General features: G+C 33.9%; 2 protein-coding genes and 1 long non-coding RNA gene across 5 annotated transcripts in view; 2 read left to right on the forward strand and 1 right to left on the reverse strand.

Moving 5' to 3' along the window:
- The window catches only part of RhoGEF64C (Rho guanine nucleotide exchange factor at 64C), a 42,049-nt gene extending 22,664 nt beyond the window's left edge, over positions 1 to 19,385 (reverse strand). For both annotated transcript variants that reach the window (XM_088029972.1, XM_088029971.1), the window contains exon 1: positions 19,231 to 19,385. The gene's annotated coding sequence lies outside the window, so the exon portion shown is untranslated. The remainder of the gene's footprint in view (positions 1 to 19,230) is intronic.
- LOC148179865 (uncharacterized) lies at positions 8,352 to 9,909 on the forward strand. The gene is made up of 2 exons (XR_015769594.1): positions 8,352 to 8,554; positions 8,601 to 9,909. It is a non-coding gene; the product is annotated as an uncharacterized LOC148179865 (long non-coding RNA).
- A 2,369-nt stretch (positions 19,386 to 21,754) lies between the features above and the next one.
- vnc (GNAT family N-acetyltransferase vnc) lies at positions 21,755 to 22,973 on the forward strand. Of its 2 annotated transcripts, none has more exons than XM_088050873.1 (2): positions 21,755 to 21,930; positions 22,250 to 22,973. In XM_088050873.1, exon 2 carries the CDS (start codon positions 22,389 to 22,391, stop codon positions 22,893 to 22,895), a length of 507 nt encoding a protein of 168 aa, XP_087906999.1. In that variant the 5' UTR covers positions 21,755 to 21,930; positions 22,250 to 22,388; the 3' UTR covers positions 22,896 to 22,973. The 2 variants fall into 2 exon arrangements, with proteins under 2 accessions (XP_087906999.1, XP_087906998.1); XM_088050872.1 differs by lacking the exon at positions 21,755 to 21,930 and adding an exon at positions 21,953 to 22,193.
- The last annotated feature ends 691 nt before the right edge of the window (positions 22,974 to 23,664 follow it).

Raw genomic sequence — 23,664 nt, forward strand, 5'->3', positions numbered from 1 at the left:
GATTCAGATGTAATACAAACAAACAGTATTATTAGCTTTTCTAATTATTATTGTTAAGAATTTTGTGAACTCTAACATAATTTCCTTGGTTCCACTTCTTTTAAACTTTACTTTTATTACTACTAAAGTCGATTATTATAACTGTTGTTTTTAAATTTTTTGTCTGAACTTCAAAATTTCAATTAAAAGTACCTGAGAAATTGAAGAATTTTGATGATGAAAAGTTTTTTGCTTGGGCCTCAAAATAAAAATTTCTTGTCCGAGAATTTTTATTTTTGCAACAGTCAATAAACGAGGTAAAAGTAACAACGTCCCCAAATTTCATTGTTATGGTGCTTGAATTACTTGAAATATAAATTTTAATTAAAGTCGTTGACAATTTTTTTTAGTCCTCAAAATAAAAATTTACAAAATTTGTTTCTCTTGCTTTAGAATTTTAGTTAATAGACGAATCAAAAGTAGTCGCCTCCCCAAATTTCATTGTTAAAGGGTTAAGATAACCAGAGTTGCAAATTTTTAATTAAAATGAATTGAAAATTTTTAGATAAGCCCTAATTAAAAATTTTTAAAATTCGTCTTTTTTACTCTAGAATTTTGGTTTTTGCAACAATAAATCATCAAGTTAAAAGTAACACCGTCCCCAAGTTTCGTTGTTATGATGCTTAAATTACCCGAAATACAAATTTTAATTAAATTCGTTGACAAATTTTTTTAGTCCCCAAAATAAAAATTTACAAAATTTGTCTCTCAAGCTTAAGAATTTTGGTTTTTGGTACAGTTAATCCGCGAATCAAAAATAGTCGCCACCCTAAATTTTATTGTGAAGGGGTTAAAATAACCAGAATTACAGATTTTTAATTAAAATGAATTCAAGATTTCAAGACGCGCCTCAATTAAAAAATTTTAAAATTCTTCTTTCTTACCTTAGAATTTTGATTTTTCCAACAGTAAATAAACGTGTTAAAAGTAGTAGCGTCCCCAAATTTCGTTCTGATGGAGCTAACATTTACAGAGTTACAAATTTTAACGGACAACAAAACTGAAAGCGTGAAAAATGGAAAGATTTTTGAGAATAACTGAAAATTTGGAGCACCAGAACTAAAGGAAATTTCAAGAAGTCTAGCACAAGAAATTTGCATGTAGGGTACCCATGATTAAGTCCTCTTTTTAATCGACATTTTATTGCAACCACCAATTAAACAATAAACTTTTATTCGTTGCTTTTCCACGAAGAAAACGACAAAATTACCATTTATGTCCACTTTAATTACACAAATCTACGACATAAAAGTTTGGTAGACGACATTGAACTATCGATCTTTGGATTATTTATTATTAAAACATTTCAAACTGTGGTAATACGACGTTGAGCAATTGTTAAATAAAACGAAGGATAAAGTACTGTTGACTACCTTAGTAGAAAATTAGAAACATTCAACTCACAATGCTGATAAATGCTCTAAATGACACATCTTTGCATGGATAGTTCCTACCATCTTGAGAGAATTCGAGGTTAGTATGCAGTGATAGGAAGAATACAAGGGCAAATACCTTGGCGAAAAATTTATGTATGGCACAGTAATGAGAAAGTCATGCAGATACTTAAAGAGAAGTGAAAAAAGACGACAGAAAACGGTCATTTCTGTGGAGTGGGTGTGCATTTTAAGGTGTCTCTGCAGTTTTGCATATAAATTATTTGTGTTAGCAGCTTGTGAATAGAAATTCACTTTCGGTTTCGATGTTATTATTTCAAATACCAAGTCGGCAGTTTATTATATTGTTTATAGCAGACACATCTTATTAATCGAATTATTTAATGACTCATAAACCTCTATTTTTAACCGTGAAGAAGTTAAGAATGTGCTAATGAGATATTTAATCAAATAACTCGACGGCTGATACTAAATTCGTGATTACTTCTAAGATTTATTTAATAGATTGATCAATAACATCAATAATTTATTCACGCTGGGGACACTTTCCTCTAATTCGCTCCCAAATAAATTTTTCCACTGTTTAACATCATTGAGGAAATTACTACTACCCGAACTAATTCACCTGCTTTTACTGGGTAATTACGCCACAATTTGAGCCTCTTCACTTTCGTCTGAAAAGCGTTTCGAATTTTTTTGAATTTTAAGTATTTTTTTTCTTCTCGTAATTGTTGTTTGTATGGTAACTTAAGGAAGAAAGTTATTGTTGTTTATGACTGACTGTTAATGCGATCTCATGGTGGGAAATTAGTGTATTTATAATGAAACTTACATTGTATGATAAAAATTTATGTATTAACTTAATGAATGCTGGCATGCGACTGGTATTGTGGAGATAAGCGAGGCATTTTGAAACGCACACTTTTTCTGTTTTGTTGGACTTTACGGCGATGGTAATGAAATATGGTGCAAGAATTTATCATCTCGGGTAACTGATTTGGCAATGGCAGAAAATAAAATGAAATTGTAGAATTATTTAGTGTTGTACAGTTAAGCCAATTTAACTGAATTAAAAATTAGTTAGAACTAAAACATTATACATAGTCCAATAATAGATTTCTGAATTCAGAATGTTACATGATTACGAAAGAAGGAAAAAAGCAGAGCGTGGATGGGAAATGACCGAAGAGGTGACCTACAGAGCCACACGCAGAAAAGAAGAAAGCAAAGAAACTCCACTTGCTGTGAATATGAAATCAAGCATTTTTTTAAACAAAATTCCCAAAAAAAACCGTCAAATCCGATGAAAGTTGACAAAGAAAGTACAAGTGAAATACCACAGAATAAAACAGAAAAAAATTCGCCAGGAAGTACGTAAGGAAGTGGACAAAATGAAATTTAATGAATTAGAAAATGGAAACTTGAAACTCACCCTGCATCTCGTTCCAAAGCCCAACATTTTTAAATAAAAATCTAAAATTAAGTCATGTGCAGCGGTTTGTACAAATCATGATCAAAGCTAACATAACTACTTACGGTAATTTAATTTCAACTCTCTCCTGATTGTTATCATAGGATAAGATTTCGTAAGAGTTGTGCAAAGATTTTAAATTAAGCAGTTGGTTGTGTGCGAGACAGAACGTCAGGAAAACCCATTTCTTCATATGTCGCGGCGAAAAGTTAAAAACACTACTCTGTTCTATTTGTGTGGCTAACTTAAGTTATTAGTACTTATTTGTTTGAATTTTTGGGTTGTTGCCAGAGGGCCAAATCTTTGAAGGTTCAAAACAATTCGTGCTCGATATCTCGGAAACTATTTCAGATATTGAGATGTGGTTTGCGCCATCGTTTTTCTAGCGATTTTTTACATAAGAAATAGTTCCTTGATTTTTCTACAGTCGAAAGTTGCAAATGTTCGCAAAAATTCATGACTAAAACTATGCCAAACTTCTGATATCAATATCTCGCTTATTTTTTAGAGTAAAGTTAAGTTAATGTACATCAGTGCACGCAGAATTTTACGCAGATTCCAAATCTGGGATTTAAATTCAGATTCGACAACAAATAACTGAGGTATGGCCGATCAAAGTTTCGGAAAGTTAATTTTCATTTTTCCTCATTTTTCGTAATTTTTAAAGTTAAATATCTCGGAAACTATTTGAGATATTAAGATGCGGTTTGCGCCATTCTTTTTCTCGGCTCATTTTACGTTAGAAAATGTTCTCAAAAGCCCAAAATTCGATAGTCGATTTTTCGCGAAAAAAAATTCTGAAGCAAACGATAAAAATTTTTCAATTTTTTTTATTTTTGGCCATAGCTTGCAAACTATTTGTCCGATCGATCTCAAATTTAGCCAATAGATAGATTTTGAGCTCCTTTTTCGACTGATGTATAATTTAAAGCTATTAAACGTCGTTTTCATTTTGAAAACTTTGATTGAAAATCACCCTAAAATGACGTTTTCAAAACAGTTTTTGGCCAATGCCTCGTTTATTTTTTACGCAAACTCAACAACATTTGGGTCTCATTTTACGCAGAATGTCACGCTGAATCCAAAAACATAAGAATTTTTGAATTTTCGTCAACAAATAACTGAGTTATGGCCGTTTGAATTTTTGGGTTGTCGCCAGAGAGCCAAATTTTTGAAGGTTCAAAACAATTCGTACTCGCTATCTTGGAAACTATTTCAGATATTTCAGATGCGGTTTGCGCTATCGTTTTTCTCGCAATTTTTTATATAAAAAATAGTTCTTGGATTTTCCAAAAGTCGAATGTTGCAGTTTTTCGCCAAAATTCATGACTAAAACTATGCCAAATTTCTGATATTGATGTCTCGCTTATTTTTGGAGTAAAGTTGTGTTATTTACATCATTTTACACAGAATTTTCCGAAGATTCCAAATCAGGTTATAGCCGATCAAAGTTTCGAAGAGTTGATATTCATTTTTTCTAATTTTTAAAGCAAAATATTTCGAAAACTATAACAAATATTGAGATGCGGTTTGTGCAATCGTTTTCCTCGGCTCATTTTACTTTGGAAAAAGTGTTCAAAAGCCCAAACTTCAATATCCAATTTTTTGCGAAAAAAAATTCCAGCTCAAACGATAAAAACTTTTTTTGACTGCCACACCCAACTATAAGACCTACCAATCTGAAATTCGCTGTTGTTTCGATTGATGTACAACTGAAAAATATTAAACGTCATTTTCGTGCCAAAAAAGTCTGTTAAAAATGACCCAAAAAAACTAAAAACCTAATCATTTTTTCATTTATTTGTAAACCAAACTCAAGTTGTTGATGTTCATTTAACACAGAATTTTACGCAGAATCCAAAAGTGAGCTCAAAATCTCTATACATCAACCAGTAACTGCAATTTTTATTCATCGTTTTGTAGTTGAATCTCTTTTTCGTTTTTGTGTAGTAACAGCTTTACCTCGCGTTTTTGTACAAATGTTGCAGGTAGGAAGTTCTTTCTCTTCCTAGTTGCAAACACGAACCGGTGCAAATTACATGTGTTATGCTTTACTTGAATATCAGTTCGTTTATTAGCAGTTCGAAAACTGAATTTGAATTTTTCCACACCAGCAAGGTAAATTAACTATGTCAACAACGTCAGCTTCCGACTAGAAAAAGTTTTACCTTGAAACACGTGAATTTCTGTAGGTTTCACTTAAAAATGAATATTACCAAGGTGCTTGGATAAATGTCGTCCTCAATTAACCCGCCGGAAAGGTTCCGAGGAATCTTAACACTTGATTTTAATGATAGGTTTTGAGCCGAATCTTCAAAACTTTGTTGATTAATAATACCTTTAATACCGGCTTTCATTAAAGAAAGTGTTTTACTTTCAACCGCATTAATTATTTGGAATCACGAATGGTTCTTTTGGAAAGATGCACGGATAATGACATGGGAACCGAATTTAGGTCTAGGTCGTCATCATAATAGCATAATATTAATTGTTTATTTTATTTTCACTCGACATTCTTTTAAATTCGCGTGCTTTAATCACTGAGGGATGTTCAATACTGGTGATGAGAACTGACTACAAAAGGGAAAGTTTCTTTCTATGCCACTGCTCATCAAAGATCGCCACAAGATACTATTGTAAGAATCCAAGTTTGTTTTTGTGAATAAACTTCATGTGGAAGTGTGTGAAATATCGAAAATTACTTGTACAAAGTTTTATTTCCTGTTATAAACTTAATAGTATTGCTATTGTTCCACTTCGAAGTCTGCGTATGAAATTTATCCGTCATGCTTACTAAATAGAAACTGTGCTATTGCAGGTTTATAGTTTAATCCTTCGATTGCAAAACTCCACTAAAACGCGATCTAAAATTATAATATTAGGACAATCTTATTTTAATTATGCAAAGTGAAAACTGGAGTGGGCAGAAGTCTACTTCTATTATTGTCTTAAAAACTGCAATTTTACATAGATCACATTCATTCACACAATAATGGATTACTCTCTAACTGAAAGTAAAATTGAAGCTTTTAATTAACGCGCAAATTAACAAAATCGTTGATAGTCTTCACAAGCAAACGGAAAGCGGATGATGCTAATAGTCTTTGTTGATTCTGAGATAATAGGGAAAGTTTTACGATAACATTTGACCCGACCTCGTTGCGTACCTATTTCAGCCAACCTTTTTAACCCTCTCTGAATTATTTTATTAGGCGGTTTTAAAACAAGAACGAATATTCAACATGTCCACATCGCACAAATGTTTGTTTTCCTCATAATTGTGCAATTATTATATAACAACGTGCTGAGAATGTCACGTTAAACTGATAAACCTTCACATGTTGTGCATATATTTAATATTGTCGATATGCATGTCTCTGAAATTTGCGTTTAAGCCGAGACTTTAATTACAACGTTATTAAAGTTAAGGAATTTGATAAGAATTTTTCCTCAGCGTCTTCGCCATTTTTCGGTCCGATTTTCCACGCCGTGCCACACCTCGTTTCGTGGTCGATTTTTTCCACCTCATCAACATTTTTGAACCCAATTAAGTGTCTTTCAGCTATGAAATAATCCACATCGTCCGAATTATGCATCGGTTACAAAAGAACCGTAGCTTGTAACTTGACCTGTGATGGTCATCCAGGTCGCTTGGCGCGTCGACGTGATGTAATAACTATTGCTCTTCGTTTAGGTGACTCTTGCAACTATGTTTGAAACCGGTCACGTTGACTCTGAGGATGCTGGATACCAATGAGGTTTTAATGATTCATGAAAAGTGGCGATATAATGTAAAATAATTAGTTTTGAAATAGAAAATAATTCGACGAAATGGAAATGGAATTGGAGGTATTTACGAGCGAAGTTTATTCCCCTCGCAATGTCTTTGACATCTGATGGTTGGACGCTCATTAATACGGAAATTTATTCGGTGACAATTGCCGTTTTTGCAGGCGATGCGACATTTTTCATTTTCTCGGCAATTACCGGAGAAAGATTTCAATGATGGAGCAGACATGCAACTTTTTCTATTTTATTCATTTAGCTTTCTAAGCTTTGGCACACATTTGATGCTAATTGTCTTTATCATTAACATTTTTTGTGTTCCTGATTAGTTTTCGATGATTTGGTCCCATCTGCTCGAACTGGGACACTTCCAGTCGTTTTGATTAGACCTCGCAAATAAAATAAACGTAGCTACAAGTCAAACACAATTTAGGTTGATAGAGAAACTATAAGCTAACGACATAAACTACATATTAGTATGGTTAGCAGGATTTATGGTTAAAGTCACATTACAATAGTTTGACTATTCATTGTTGAATTTGCCCATTTTCAGAACAAAGTGGTTATTGTTGTCACGTTCCAAATGAGAAAAGAATGTACTCTCGCGTTTCCGACAAAATTTAGTCCGTTAGCTCGAGTTATCAAGGCTGTGCAAACATAATTTTTCCAGCTTCTGAGTCAGAAATAGCTGTCGTTAAATGGTAACTGTAAACATCTTCAGATGCAAATAGACTATCAATGCAAATAGCACTTTCCCACCATTATCTCACCTTTTTAATTATTTTTATCGCCACAATCATGTTCCTACTGTGGTTAGTTGTAATTATTTGGTTTCACTTCTAACCCCTCTGATGATAATAATTAGTGTTACGCAAGAACATTTAACATTTGTATTCTTAGCGCTCACCATCAAATTCTCCGATCAGACTTCCTGATGCAGCTATCACGTTAATCAGAGCATTACTACTTAAAACACTTTCATTGTTGCAATAACGAATCAGATAATTCAAATTTGCACAAAATCCAAACAATGGAAGAAAAAGTTACAAAAAAGTCTGCATACATTACAAAGAGAAGATCTGCGATTGGAAAAAGAGATGAAAACGGATGACACACATTAGTATTTTTGCGCGATAATTTCACATTTCTTTCGCTCAGGCATTACAAAAAATTACAAGCCTCACTAGAGATTGTGGTTCATTGCAATTCTTGATACGAACTGGAAACATACTAAAGACGTCTGGAATTGACGATAACAGCTTTTAAAAGCCGGATATCTCATTGGATAGTTTTATTTCCCGAGGTTAGATATACAACGTATATAAGTGTAGTTTATTGCAAAATCCATTGAGCGCCACTAAAATAGGTACAAGAAGGCACCATACTGGTCAGTTAATACCGCTGAAGAGCAGCAGTTGTGGACGAGGTTAATAAACTCCTTAGACCCGATTCGCCCAGTATAGCTCTTTGTCTTCGCTTCTCATTTGTTTACCTACGCGTTATTGTATGGCGGTTTCTCGTCCTCTAATCACTTATAATAACTTGTAGTAACGCTCTAGCGTGGCCCAAATCCGCGCATATTTCTAAGGAAAAAAAATCAAAAAAACAAAGCAATTCAAATATACCGCCACATTCTTGCCAACCCTGGCACAACTATATCTCTAGGCGGCAGCCATACTTCATTACGTTTTGCGCGCCCAAACCGCAAGTGTGTTTGTCACCATATTCAGGTATTAATTCGTTTTTTTGTAGCTTTAGAAGCAAAAATGGACAAACATAAACAGCATAGAGTCACCTCCGACTCAGAGGATGAGCATGTTTCCCGCAGGAATTTTGCAAAGCGCTTGAAAACCCGGGAATTGAGGTTAGATGAACGGGGCTATCCAGAACCTCTACATCGTGGGATTTAGGGGGTTCGCGTGGCGATCCCAGTCACATACGGGTAAAGCTCTTGCAGAGTACAAACCCCAGAACCCCGCACTATCCACGTGGCAAACCTCTTTCACCCCAAATTCGTGGATAGTGTTAAAGTGGCATCAATTAACTCCAGTTTCTCAAGACTGGAAATAAAACTGTCGAGTTGCTGGGGCCGGAAATCCTGAACACTCTTGAAGAAGACCCATCACGTCCCCAGCTTTAAGAATTTCAACTGCATCAATCTTCAGTAAAACGGGTCCTATGGTCCTAGGGAGACAATTATGTCCAAAATAGCCACTTCAACAAATTGCTCAGTCCTCAAGGCCCCGTAAGTTGGTTCAGAACGTCCTGCTGTCATCTGCCACCAACTTTTTGCTGTCATCCGTTAACAAACTACGCCAGGATTTGACTTTTGCAGGTTTCCAAAACCAGTTGGAAAAGGTAACCGTTTTTCAGGAAAGAACGATGACAACTTACAGTATAAGGAAGGAAACTATGAGTACCATGAACCATGTAGACTCATGTCGTTTACTAACTGACCCCTGTCGAAATTATCCGTCGAACGGCGGCAAAGCTTACCCTTCAACATCTGTAGGACAGGTTGTGACAGTAGTACTAAAATGTATTTTATTCAACAGATGTACAAGTCAAAGTAAACAATACAGACAAAGATGTATTACATACTGTTGAAAGCGCCGCTTTAGGCTTATGCCTCTTCAGCGCCGTTGTAGCTGTCCCTTCCATCAAACCAAGTTTTTTGTTCAGGTCTATGAGAACGTATCAAAGTGGCCTAGGCTATGGAGCTAGCACTCCAAACGTTCAGGGTGTCTCTCAACCAAGGTTTCCAGCTAGGTTTGTTCAAAGAAAAGGGGGGGGAGTAAGCGAACCTAAGGAGACGGCCATGGGCATCGTTAAACCGGAGAGCCTCGTCGTATTGAACGAGAGAGTCGCGGTACAAGACGGAAATATACCGTAAGTATATTCGTTGTAGGTGCCACAGCACTCTTCAGAAATGGAAACAAATTACCAATCACTTGGTAATCTCTGATGGATTAAGGGTTAAAAATTCCCTTTCTTAAAACTCCATAACAATCTGGTTCTTCAATCACTAGTCTCTCCAACAAAACACATAGGAATTTCAAGGCCATTGACGATTTAATTCGCAAGGGGGCAATCTGATTATGGAACCTCACCCCAAACTACCACTTCCTAGTAGAAAAGCCCTGTGACAGTAATCGGTTCATACTGAACCCTAGACAGCTGATAAACATTGTTGATTCTCTTCATTTAAAATGGAGGACTATCGTACCGAATCAAGTCCATGAAGCGAAGTAATTTGATGGCAAAATTAACCTATTTTGTTGTTTCCGTTCGTAGTGGACACCGAAAGTATCTTTCAGATTTTGGTTTCAGGATATACTGATGAATTTGGCTGGTTGATTTTGAGCTGAACTCGCTCTACTGGTTTTTTACTAAAATAATGAAACTCGTTGCAACTTGGCTAGGAAACAAAGGCATCCTCTGTATCATCTATTTAGATGTTACCCCGATAGGATACTTGGAGATACTCCCACACAGTGTTCATCCAATCCGATACTAACAACAACTCTATTAGAGGAACTTGGTTTCATTACAAACAGAGACAAAAGTAATCTACTTCTCTTCCAAGACAAATTTTTAAGTCGTCGTTTTTGATACTATCAACATCCTTATTCTTTTACTTGACGACAAGAAAACTAAAACCTCCAAGAAGATTTGATGTTTTCAACGACACTTCACGTGTACCGTTGGGACATTTATTTATTGGTTAGCATTTTTGGTATCGGCATATCCAGCAGTAAAATACGGTTAGCTCTATGTGCAAATTTTTCAAGGGGAATTTACTTATTTTTCACCAAGTCCTCAGAAAATATAACTCCAATATGTTGATTGCTAAAGCAGTTCACAGGATCTTGAAGGGTGGCACTCGAATATTGCAAAAGCATATAATTCAATACGAAATGAATCATTGGAAATTGAAAGTACGATGCATCCAGCTCAGGTCGGGCACTATGGCTGGTGGAGTTCTATGGTAAAAAGTACGATCTCTTTCGTATATTGTATTGAGAAAAGACTGCTTAGAATGTGTTTTATTTCTACTGACAGCTAGGGTGACGACGCAGTGACCAAACTGTTCGTACCGACTGCTGGTTACAGAATCTGGTTTTTTAGGAGCTTGCAGGTATAAACTGAGGATATATGAATGGGTTTTTTGATGTCTTGTGAAATTTCCACAGTTAGGAACTCCAAAATAGAAACAAAAATGTCGCTGAGGCTCAGCAATGAACCAAAAACCCTTTACAATAATGATCTTGAACTTTTGACAGTTATTTAGGTACCAAGTGCTTCGTCAAAGTTTACGAAGCTGTAATAAGGTAATGTTTTTCATTGAGAAAGGACAACACAACAGTCTTCTCTTACATAAATTGAATGGGAATTCACAACTTTTCAGGCTATCAAGAAGGATTGGCAATTTTGCGAGCATAGGAAGATGGTTGGATGCTTTATACATTTCTTCTAACGAAATGTTTTCGCTGATCGCGATCCTTGAATGATCTCGATGGAAACCAAATTATACAATTTTTAATCAGATTGTACAGGTTTTTGGATCAGTTTGTGTTCAATTTGAAATAACAATATGATACATATTTTTCGTGGCTAAGAGATTTAAATTCCTTAGCGATAGATGCATTTATTTACAGTAACTTGGACAAATTTTTTCTTACCCTAAATAGATCTTTAATGACCAAGCTGAAGGCATATTAGTGGTTCCCAACTGACCGTTACAAGCATGGTTCTGATGCTATTAGTAAACCTTGTTTTTTATTATCGATTACAGATCAACACACACAATTGGTGGTAGGACTATTGTGAAAAGAAGAAGGAGAATGAAGTCATGCTTGTCTTTCCTACAAAATGTTTTTATTTCCAAAACAATAGTTACGATGTCACAGATCAGCACGTTGCTTTGTTTGGTTATACCAGATTGTCTGTCATTATCCCCTCTTAATAATATATGTACCTAAAGGATCTGTAAGTTGAGAACAGGAAAGTTCAAATATGAAGACGTATGGATACAGCTTTTCTCCAGTGCTTCAATATATCTTATTTTTGGTTTTAATTCTAAAATCTTAAATTGTTTCATTAATTTGTCCTACAAGCGAGGTAAACACTGACTTTTGGGTACTGCTCATCGGGTGCAAATTTTTTGTTACCAAAATGGAGAGGATAAAATCAAGATTTTAAATGCATTAAACACTAGCTCGCAAGCGGATATTCACCCCTGTTGCAGCTTCTCTTTTTTTAAGAAGATGAAAACTTACTCGTAGCGTCCATTTTACTACGTTACAAGATTTCATTCATGGAGGTATTGAATATTCATTCTTAGGTACTCAGATAAACCTCAGGAAGGCAACTAGTCAAAACATCAGTAGATGGATCAAGAGTACTCTTTCTCTGCAGCTGGTATTGATATTGAGAAATATTCTCATTTTGCAAGACATACAACTAACTTAGTTGTTAAAAGACAGGGAATTTCCATAGATGTAATTTGGAAGACCGCTGGTTAGGCAGAACAATCCTTGTCCTTCGAAGGGTTTTATAATTGACCTGTACAAGGTACATACCACCTTTGGAAGGAGCATAATTAATATAGGGTAGCATCACTAATTTTTTAGTAAATCCTTTAATCGTATTCATGTATTCTTCCACACATCACTAAATAGTTTTATTTTTTGATGATTGTCTAAGGGAAAAATCGCAACGCAGCTTTAAACATCTACAAGTTATTATAAGTGATTAGAGGACGAGAAACCGCCATACAATTATTTAATCAAATGAATTTAATGAAATTCGATTATAATTGTATAAGGTTTCTCGTCCGAATAATCACTTCCCTCCCATCCCAACATATCTGCCCCAATTGGAGACGTTGCAATTTTAGCTAAATAGGGCTTTATGCTTTAAACATAATGAAGTATGGCTGCCGCCTAGAGATATAGTTGTGCCAGGGTTGGCAAGAATGTGGCGGTATATTTGAATTGCTTTGTTTTTTTGATTTTTTTTCCTTAGAAATATGCGCGGATTTGGGCCACGCTAGAGCGTTACTACAAGTTATTATAAGTGATTATTCGGACGAGAAACCTTATACAATTATAATCGAATTTCATTAAATTCATTTGATTAAATAATTTTACGACACCACGAGAAAGCATCTTCGTATTTAGGAGCATCTTCAGGATGGCAAAAAAAGTGTTACACAAACTTCTTCAGACTGCGTAGTTTAAGGCTGAAAGCTGTTATTATTTTGCAATTATTTTTATGGGAGATTTCACCATTTCGAGAAAAAACGGTTTTGACCACAAAGTGGAAGTTGATTATTTTCAGAATTTTCTTTTCAAAGCGGTGTTGCTCTCCTTTTTATAAAATAAAACATTTTGAAATTTGTGTCTTTGGTTCTAGGCTTTTGAAATTTAGTATAGTTAGCAACTGAGTCTAAATTGCAAATTTGATTGCTGCGATGTTAAAATAACCAGAGTTACAAATTTTAATGTTTTTTTGAAGAAATTTTCTGTTTGTCTTTATAATAAAAATTTCCAAAATTTTTCCTGTTTGACCTATAATTTTGAAATTTGGCACGTTAAACAAACAACTCCAAGTTACTAACCTCTACAAATTTGACTACTCTGCCGTTAAAATTACTAGATTTACAATCTTAACATAATTATGTTTTCAGAAGTTACTGGTCCATCTTCACAATAAAAATTTCAAATTTTGTGTCTTATGATTTATGCATTTTGAAATTTTGCACAGTTGATAAATAAGCATAAATTAGTAACATGTCAAAATTTGATTGCGTTGGTGTTAAAATTGCCAGAGTTACAAATTGAAATATATTTTTTTTAATTTCAGTTCAACTTCATAATAAAAAAATTCAAAATTTGTCTCGTTTGATTGAAAATTTTGAAATTTGACGCACTTAATAAGCAACTTCAAGTCACTAACCTCCCCAAATTTGATTACTCTGGCGTTAAAATTACCAAAGTTACAGCTCTTACCATATTTATTCAAAAATGTTTGGTTCATTTTCAAAATAAAAATTAAGTTTTGTCACTTCTGGTTTATGTATAATTTTGCAATTTAGCAGAGTTAATGAACAAGCCTAAATTAATAACACGTCCAAATTTGCTTCCTTTAGCATTAAAATTGCAAGAATTACATGAATTTTAATTAAAAAAATTGATTTTTTGTTCTCCAAAAAATTCAGGTTTAGTTAACTTTCAAAAATCCTCACGTTTCTAAATGATTTCAGTGGTCAGAATGGAAGATCCCAAATAAAAATTATGCAGCAACTCTTAAAAAGTTGTTGGTCGCGTTTTTTATAATTTAAATAAATTTGAATTTAAATTTGAAGACGTTTTCGTATCAATCTAGATTTTTTTTTTGAAAAAAAGTACTTACCCAAGCGATGAGTTTTATAGGTCGTTGGAAAGATTATTAAATTAGCTTTCCAAAACACTGTCGAGCAATCCCATAACTTTGCGAGTTTTCAAGAAAAAGTGAAAAAAAATAAAAATTTGTACAGTAGAACGTAAAAAATATTTTTTCACGAATATCTTTAAGTCCGGACTTGATGGAACAAAACAGACTTCAAAATCGAAATTAGGAGGTCATTTCACTTTAAAAATGTCTTTGTACTTCTCCAGCACTAAATTTTTCAAATTAGAAATGTGGCATTTTGGATTTAAAATTTTCCGTTTTCTTCAAATTTTACATTTTGAGATTGTAGGTATTCATTAGAACTAAATTATTTAGTTTTTTGGATATTTAAGACCATCGAAGAGTTTTTATACTCCTCTTCTGTTGACGTTTTGCGTTGAGACATTTCTGAGAAAGTAAAAGTCTTAAATTAGGATGGACTTTATCAAAACGAAAATAGAAAATCACACACTGGCAAAAAAATATTGAAGATTCTTATTTAAAAATGTCAAGACTTCATTCTCTGATGCTTCACCGCAATTTCACTAAACGCTTGTGGTCAGATTCTGAATTTGATTCCAGACCTGTGTCCTTATTTCCAAGGTTTACAAAAAGAAAAACCAGTCCCCAAACAAAAGTCTGTCTTGGCTACAATAATATAACTGTTATTACGACTTTTAAGTACTCATTTTCTCATTATCTAATTAGCATATTTAATTGCTACCTTTTAAAAAGTCCAAAAACGTTCGCTATGAACCCATACATGAATAGCATAAATACCTAAAACATGCAAAAGCCATTAGAAGATGACAAACGACATGGAAATTTATAACAGTGACACAATTCTTCAATATCAGTCATTTTTAAATATAATTCAAATATCTAAAATTAAAACCGAAAAATCCCAGTGCTACCACAGTTATTACACCTTTCCGCTTCAGTAAGTTCGGTCGGTTCAACGAGACAATTATCATTATTACGTTAACATTTAACAGGTCTTATTTGTACACATTTCTGCAAAAAATCGTTACCAACTCTCAGTATTGTTACCAATGTTTTGCCGCCATCGTACGTAACAGTAAATTTTTGTTGAGCCGCGAGCTAGGCTTCTAATAATGTTCTCACGAATACCACGACTTTGTTAAATGTCATGACTGTGCTAATTACGATATTTCAGTATCCTGCTCACCAATCTTCACCGCCTTAAATTGCTCCGGAATTCTTCAGATTTAACAAAGAATCGAGTAAAAACAATCAAAGCGATATGCCATTGAAAGACAGGTCAAGGCTGTAATTAGTCAAACCCGGAACTTGCGTCATTTTCGCTAAGAAATAGTGCATGCAGATACGAAAATTATAGCGGCTTGTTAACGCTGATGACAATATTATAACGGAAATATCCAAATACCGGATGACCCAGAGATTTACTGTATTTACCGCATAACTGATCTTTCTCGAGAAGTATACATTGTGTTGCGTTTTTCCCCAGAAGTAGAAGGTTTTATTTTTTTACCATTGTGTAAAATGAGTACAAAAATGAAATGAAAACTAAAGGTCCACGGTTGGTGATTGTAAAGACCTTCAAATGTAACAACGAAAAACATGAAAGTTCAAGTTGCAGTACCAGCATAACAGCTGTACCATGATAATGCTTGTGGTGGTAATTAGTTTTTTCTTCCTCTTTGTTTGGAAGGAATATTTTGAGTTTAGTGTGGCTTTTCTAGTGGTTTTCACACCAATCACCATATTTTTATAAACCAATTAAAAAGAAATTAACACACAAAATCAGCAACACATTACTGCCAAGTTTAACACAGCATAAAATCGTTTTATGGTTAAGTAAAACTTGTTACAAATCTTATAATTAAACGTTAAGAAAAACTATATTTACTATATTTATGTGGAAATTATACCATTGCCCATAGCGAAAGAATATTACGACATGAAACTTTCTTTCCAAAAATGCACCAGTTTTCAAACGTGCGTACGTTTTTGCCTGATAGAGCCATTAAATAATAATTATATTCTTTGAGTAGCAATAATTGGTGTTGCTATTAACAAGTTGAAAATGCCATTACGAACATCCTTTTCAAAATTGTTATGACGGTCGTTTAGAGTTCATCGTTGCTTTCGATTACACTACTTTACAAACATTTTCTTTCGTTCCGTATGAAGCTGGAAACGCTAGTTTCGTTCTTTATGTGAATCTTCTGAAGAGGAGATGAGCTTTTGATGTGTTTTTGTTAAATTGCGTTCTTAATTTTGAAACGAACAACATTCTTTTGAGCCATCTGAGCCATTATCGCGCTTTAAATTCTAGATGTTTAGACTTTGTGGTTTGTTCAGAAAATTTCAGGTTAAAAAGAAAGATTTATCAGTCATTATTAATGCTGATTCAAATGGAAAAATGTGAAGGCATTTTCTTTCAAACTAGGACTCTGTAGGTACCTAATTAAACTCCTTTTATAATTAAAACAAACAATTATAATCGTAATTAAAGTACAAACTACATTAATTATTTTCATTATTTGCTGACAGGCAATTATGTACGGTTTCAAATACAATCCTCAACGTTTTTCATATTTATCAGATAACACATTTCTACGTTTCTACTTGGAAATTTTATACTAGTTTAACAGTTTTGTACTCTTTGTGTACACTTTTGACAAGTTATGATCAAAATTTAAAAAAAAAAACGCCAGAAGTAATAAAAATGGATTTTTTGGTACATCCTCAGAATAAAAAATTCCAAAATTTGTCTTGTTTGTTCTATAATTTTGAAATTTGGCACAGTTAGTTAATAAACAACTGTAAGTTACTAATTTTACCAAATTTGGTTACTGTGTTACAGCTCTTAACATATTTTTTCAAAAGGTTTTTGGTTCATCTCCAAAATAAAAATTTTAAATTTTGTCTCTTCTAGTTTATGTGTAATTTTGTTATTTAGCACGGTTATTAAACAAGCCTAAGATAGTAGCATGTCAAAATTTGATTGCTTTGGCGTTAAAATTGCAAGAGTTATTTGTATTTTAATAAAAAAAGTAGATTTTTTTGTTCATCCTCCAAATAAATTTTTCAAAATTTGTCTTTTCTGCTCTATAATATTAAAATTTAGCACAGTTGGTAAATAGGTCTAAATTAGTAACTTCCCCAGATTTGATTGCAGAGTTACAAATTTTAATAATTTTTTTTGAAATTGTCGGCTCATTTTCATAATAAAAAATTCAAAAATTTGTCTCGTTTGCTCTACATTTTTGAAATTTGGCACAGTTAATAAGCAACTCTAAGTTACTAACCTCCCCAAATTTGATTACTGTGGCGTTAAAATTACCGGAGTTATAGTTCTTAACATATTTTTTCAAAAGTTTTAGGTTCATTATCATAATAAAAAATATAAGTTTTGTCTCTTCTGGTATATGTATAATTTTGCAATTTAGTCCAGTTAATGAGCAAGCTTGAATTATTAACTTGTCAAATTTTGCTTGCTTTGGTGTTAAAATTGCAACAGTTACATGCATGTTAATAAAAAAATAGAGTCTTTTGTTTATCCTTCAACACTCCTAAATTTGTCTCTTTGGCTCTATAATGTTGAAATTCAGTAAAGTTAATAACTGAATTCAAATTAATAACCTCTTCAAATTTGATTGCAGCAGAGTTAAAACAACCAGAATTACAATCCATTGAGTGAGAATATTGATTTATTATTGATTAACCTGATTATCTTTTACCACATTTTATGCTTTATTACTATTGAAATAAAAGATTATTGGGAAATTCTAAGCGCAATCGCCATTTCAAAACAATACGATAATTTTATTTATTAATTTGCAGCAAGTCAAAGCATGTTACTTTCAACAATACATCGTAAAATTTTTCAATTTCAGCTTTACTCAATCGCTCAACGATCTTTACCCCCATCGTGGTCAACTTAAAATTCAGTAAAACCAGCTGGAGCATTACAATCACCTGCTCAAAAAAACTCATCCATGAAGAAAGGTCAGCGAATTCGTTCAAAAACATTTTTACAATTAACACGAGTTCTTTGCTCCAACTAACGCGTATGCAACAACTTCGTTAGATTATTACCTAATAAGTACGTAAGTATTCTGAATCCAACAAAGCATGAAAAGTTGCTCTAGATAGAATATGTAGTCAGCCATATTTAGCAATGGTGAAAATGATTTGAGTAAATTTAGCGAATTTAACGGTCAAAATAATTAGCGAAATTAGCAAAATTCGTCTGGTGGAGGATGGAATTTTGCAATGTACTTAACACATTTGCATAGTGGAGTCATTTGAAAAAATGTGCTTGCACAATTCGGTGGGCATAATAATAAACAAAAAAAGGTTACATGCAAATATTTAGAAAACAAATATGCACAATAATAATTAAATTCAAGAGTATTGCAACAGTCACCCTGTGTTACTTCTCTTTGTATCTCTTTCCCGTGGTAATTATCTCTTCTCTTCATTTCCTGTACCAACATGAGAAACCTATTAAAGCTCCTCGTTAGAAAGGTTATTAATTTTTCCATAACTTGTGGGTTTCGAATAAGGTTGCACACCAACCACCCAAATTGGCATTAAAGACAAACTCGAGTAAAACATACCGAGAACGAGTTGCAAACTCCATGTTAAGATTGTGCCTTGACATTTAACGACCATTAAAGAGCTTTAGAAATGAGCATAGAATCGTGTTGGTACTATGACTTGATAGGAATGCAACTTATAAAAGCACAAAATAAAATGAGATGAAAAGATGATTATGTCTGCTCACAAGAGAAATTAGTTGGTAACATTCAAATGCGCGGATGGAATTTGAGTTAATAAGACGTTTTGCCAATTGCCCTGTCTACCATTGTCTGGCATGGGCAACATGACAGATAGACGGGTCATTTATCATCAAGAAGAGCAGGAACGAAATAAATTAGATCAAGAATCGAAAAAACTAGAATCTGCATCAATGCCATCAACTTTTAAATTTTTGTAAAATGATGGAATACTTCGCCATCTGACCTATTACGACACTACTGTTAAAAATTTATAGCTCGCGAATTTTGGAGTATCGGACTCCCACAATTCAGGGTCAAAATCCATTTTTTTTACCTTTGCTGAATGAAACTGCCGCTTGTAAAGAAATATCCAAAGGCACGTAGAAATTACATGTCACATAAGTCACAAACACGCACACGAAAACCAATTTTTATTTCCATAAACAACACAATAACAACACGATTGAACGGTTGGGAACAGAATGAAGAAAGAAGAAAGCTCGCGCTGCGAGTTGGCGGTCACGTGACGAGTTCTTGCAGGAGGGAGCACGTCCACCGGACATCCTTTCAACATCCTATGAAACCATAATAGTAGCGAAAGAAGACCACGAAATTTTCAAGACCCAACACACTATTTGGAACCATTTTCAGTTTTCCTCATCGGAGAGAGTTTTCCTAGCAATGAGTAGCCGGGGGCTCTTCGCTCATGGGCCAAAAACAGAGTCAAACTTTTCTCTCGGAGGAAGCATTGACGAAAACTCAATACAATTAAAAGTTCTTTTTCGTTTTCTCCGGCCTGTGGCTAGTGTTACAAAGCCACTTTCAACGGATTTATTACAATAATATCAAAGTGTGACAGTGTGGATGAACTTGAAGGACCAGTGAACAAGAATAAACGGTGAATGGACAATTATTTATCTGATCAGATGTTATTTCGATTCCACACCTGATCAGATCCAAAAAGGTCAGATAAGTCAGAGGTGACCACATGTTGGTGTTTTAAATGAGCGGAATTGCGCAATTTTTGGTTAATCTGGAGATGACGGAAATTTTCGAGGTTGTTCGGAATTTTATTAGTTTTTTATTACCAATTTTTTCAGTTCTAGCTAAATTCTTTTAGACTCTCCAAGTTCTCTTTATTTCTCCGATTCCAAAACCGTGTCTCTCCTTTTTGATATAATTTAGCGTCAAGATCCCTGACATTTTGCCGTGTTTGCATAATGAATCAGAATGTTGATCGACACACGCAAATAGCTCTTTCACATTGTAAAATTGACATGTACTGATTTCGTTTTTCTTCGCTGTTGTCTGTGGCTTTTTAGCATGATCGTCGCTTCTTCAATACTTTCTCCTGTCGCTAATGTCATCGGCGAAGGCAGCAATTGTAACACAGCCCTGTGGGACATCTGCTCCAGTTTGTTTTAACCCTGAACAAGCTTCTTTTGATTGAATCTAAACTTTCTATTAAAGACGTTTTCAAATGTCTGTTCAACTTCTAGGATAACTAACAGTCGTTAGTTCATTAGCTACCTGCAGTAAAACAGGTAAAATTGGCAATAAAATAATTCTACTTCTTTGAAATACAATCAACATATCTTTATTCAGTCAACTTAAATTTATGAAGATATGCGGCGGGGCAATGCCCCGTTGCTCTTCCTGTACCGGCCGCTACTGAACATTTATCAACAAAGAAGTCACTCTATATTAATAATCATTAGAATTAATATTTATTAATTGGGTATAAAAGTTTAATTGAAAGCAGTTCTGAGAAAATGACTCCTTTTTCTTAATTAACAGAAAAACTAATAAAACATGATCAGAAACCGTGTTACAGATCACCAGGAAAAGCCAGGCTCGCCTTTAAGAAATGTAATAATTAATTAACTTTTTTGTTACAAAATTGCCACTCGTACGACAGTGAGAGGTACAAGTTGTTGCTTTGGATTAATATTTATTGTTACACATTTAGTCCAGGCAAAATAAACATGAACCTCGGAATAATTCGCATAAGGCTGATTTTTTGTGTGGCCCTTCAGTTTATTGCTCTAAACAAATTGTCAAAAGTGGTAAAAGTAATAGTTTTAATTTTGCGTGAAAAAATTAAGTTTTATTTTTCAACAGTATGTATGTGGTAATTGCCGGGATTCATCTTACCTGAATCTTAGATAAATGAGTCTAAATTGTACAATATCAACAAAGATGTACATATAATCCATCTTGTTCTTTTGAGGACTCTCAAAAACTAGAAGCAGTTTTTGAAGAAAATAAGTACTATGAAAAAGAATTTGCAGAAGATTAATTTCATAAGTTGCTGAAAAATTTCGTTCAAGTTCATTCAATGCTTCCTTAATCTAAAAAAAGGCACTAAGTTCTATGTTTCGACTGTGGCGCACAAAAGAATAAAATTCTTGAAATTTTGAAAAACACTTTCATATCTCAAAAATGGTAACTCCTACGAAAAATATTACGAGATCTTTTTGGTGGCAAATTTGATAAGGTACAATTTTCAAAATTAGTATTTTTGCCATGGGAATCACCAGTGACAAGATATTTGCAAATATTTGTTTTCTTTGACATTTATAAATCCCACCGCTTAATTTTTGTCTATTTTGCCTGGACTAATTAAACTGTCGTGACATTGTCTAATGATTAAAATCCCAATTAGGTATTCTGCAATTGTGCCAAAAGCATAGAATTTAAGATTAACGAGTTCATTGCTAATTAAAATGCTTCTGTAATGCCCATACGCATAATAAATATCCCCGATTATGGGCATCATTATGTCGTCGACGCTCCTAAACAGAACTTTAATTTCATGTATTTAAAAAAAATTCTTATTACCCAAGATATTTAAATTTGAACCTCGCGCCATGAAATGACAGGTGAAACTAAATTCCCCAACCTGACATAACCTATCAAAATTACAAACTTCAAAAACACCGCAAAATTAGGGTTATATCCAGGAGACACCCTCGTACTGTGGCACGCTCAAAGTGTTCGATTTCTGGCTAGATTGAGAAGGTTTTCCAAACAGGTAACGCAATTTTCCGAGGGTTCAAAGTTCTGTTCCACGTCTTTGTCATTGTCAATTCGCATTAGTGCAAAATGGCGTAGTTTGTAGTTTAAGTTGGAAAGTGTGGTGAATGAATGTGGACGTCTGACTGATTTTTTAAACGAAATTTGTTAATATTTCGTATGTAGCCAACAATTTACATCTACGTAACATGAAAGTAGAAATCTTAGCTAGTTTATCGATTTTATTTTCTATTATTGCTATCTGCTTCCTAGCTTTCATAGGTAATTTTCAACAACTCGCCCCAAAAAGCGGTGCTTCTAATTTCCTTCGTTTCCAGGCTGGTACATCGTGTGGACTTTCGTGCTGCGCCAGTTCAGGTTCATCCAAGAACTCTTCAGAAGTGGAAGCGAAAACTCCACCGTGAGCGAGTTAAAAACCGCCAGAAGCAAAACAAAGAAACTCCGCAAAGACTAACCATGAATATCCGCTGTGCAAAGCCTGAAGACCTCATGAACATGCAACATTGCAACCTTCTATGTCTCCCAGAAAACTACCAAATGAAGTATTACTTCTACCACGGCCTAAGTTGGCCCCAGCTGAGCTACGTGGCCGAAGACGAAAAAGGGAACATTGTCGGCTACGTTCTGGCGAAAATGGAAGAAGACAATGAAGACTTGAAGCATGGTCACATCACCTCTCTAGCTGTGAAGAGGTCGCACCGCAGGCTTGGTTTAGCACAGAAACTTATGGATCAAGCATCTGAAGCAATGGTTGAATGTTTTGATGCGAAATATGTATCCCTCCATGTCAGGAAAAGCAATCGCGCCGCTTTGAACTTATACAAGAACTCTCTTAAATTTGAAACTGTTGAGATTGAGCCTAAGTACTACGCCGATGGGGAGGACGCCTATTCGATGAGAAGGGACCTCTCAGAGTTTGCCAAAAAAATGAAAAACAGAACTGACGAGAAAAACGAAGAATGATTACTTTTCTATTGCTTTTGTATCTGATTGTTTATTTAGTTTGTTGAACAACGGTTTGAATACATTCAGTGTTGTCCATTCCCATTTTTAATGATTTTTAACCCATTACAGCCCTATATTATTATATAGGACAGCCAGTTTACAATTTTTTTAAAATACTTTAGAATTGTTTTTTCTACAGGGTGATTTTTTTAAAACGGCAGGCGTTGTAGAATTTTTATTTATGAACCGATTTCAAAAATTTTAAAAACAAATTAAATGGTTTTTAATTTACTATAAACTAATGATTTTAAAATTTTTCTAAATGTCTTAATATCTTTTGGGCGATACTCAACTTTCTTATTTTAAATTGGAACCCATTTTTTTTTTCATAATTTGGAAGATATTAATTTTCTTGATTCAGAAATGTGTAATATGTTCTACTTTTAACCAAAAATATTTTTTAAAATATCAAAATTGAAAAAAAATAAGCAATAAAAGTTAATAAAATCTAGGTGCATGGTGTCAAATAAAAGAATGCCGTTATTGTAATGTCAAAAAGCAGCAAATAACAGAAAGGATCGGCATTTTTTTTTGAAATTATTAAATTATTGAAACGCCATCCCGTTTTTTTCATTGCACAATTAACACCTACGAGAAATGCATTGTGTATTGTAAGGTGTAGCCCCATCTTGTTGAAAGAAAACTTGTTCTTTCTGTTATTTGCTGCTTTTTGACATTACAATAACGATATTGTGTTATTTGACACCACGCACCTAGATTTTATTAA

This window comes from Gnatocerus cornutus, chromosome 2 (assembly GCF_029298725.1).
Source record: "Gnatocerus cornutus isolate USDA-ARS CGAHR chromosome 2, icGnaCorn1.1, whole genome shotgun sequence".
NCBI lineage: Eukaryota > Metazoa > Arthropoda > Insecta > Coleoptera > Tenebrionidae > Gnatocerus > Gnatocerus cornutus.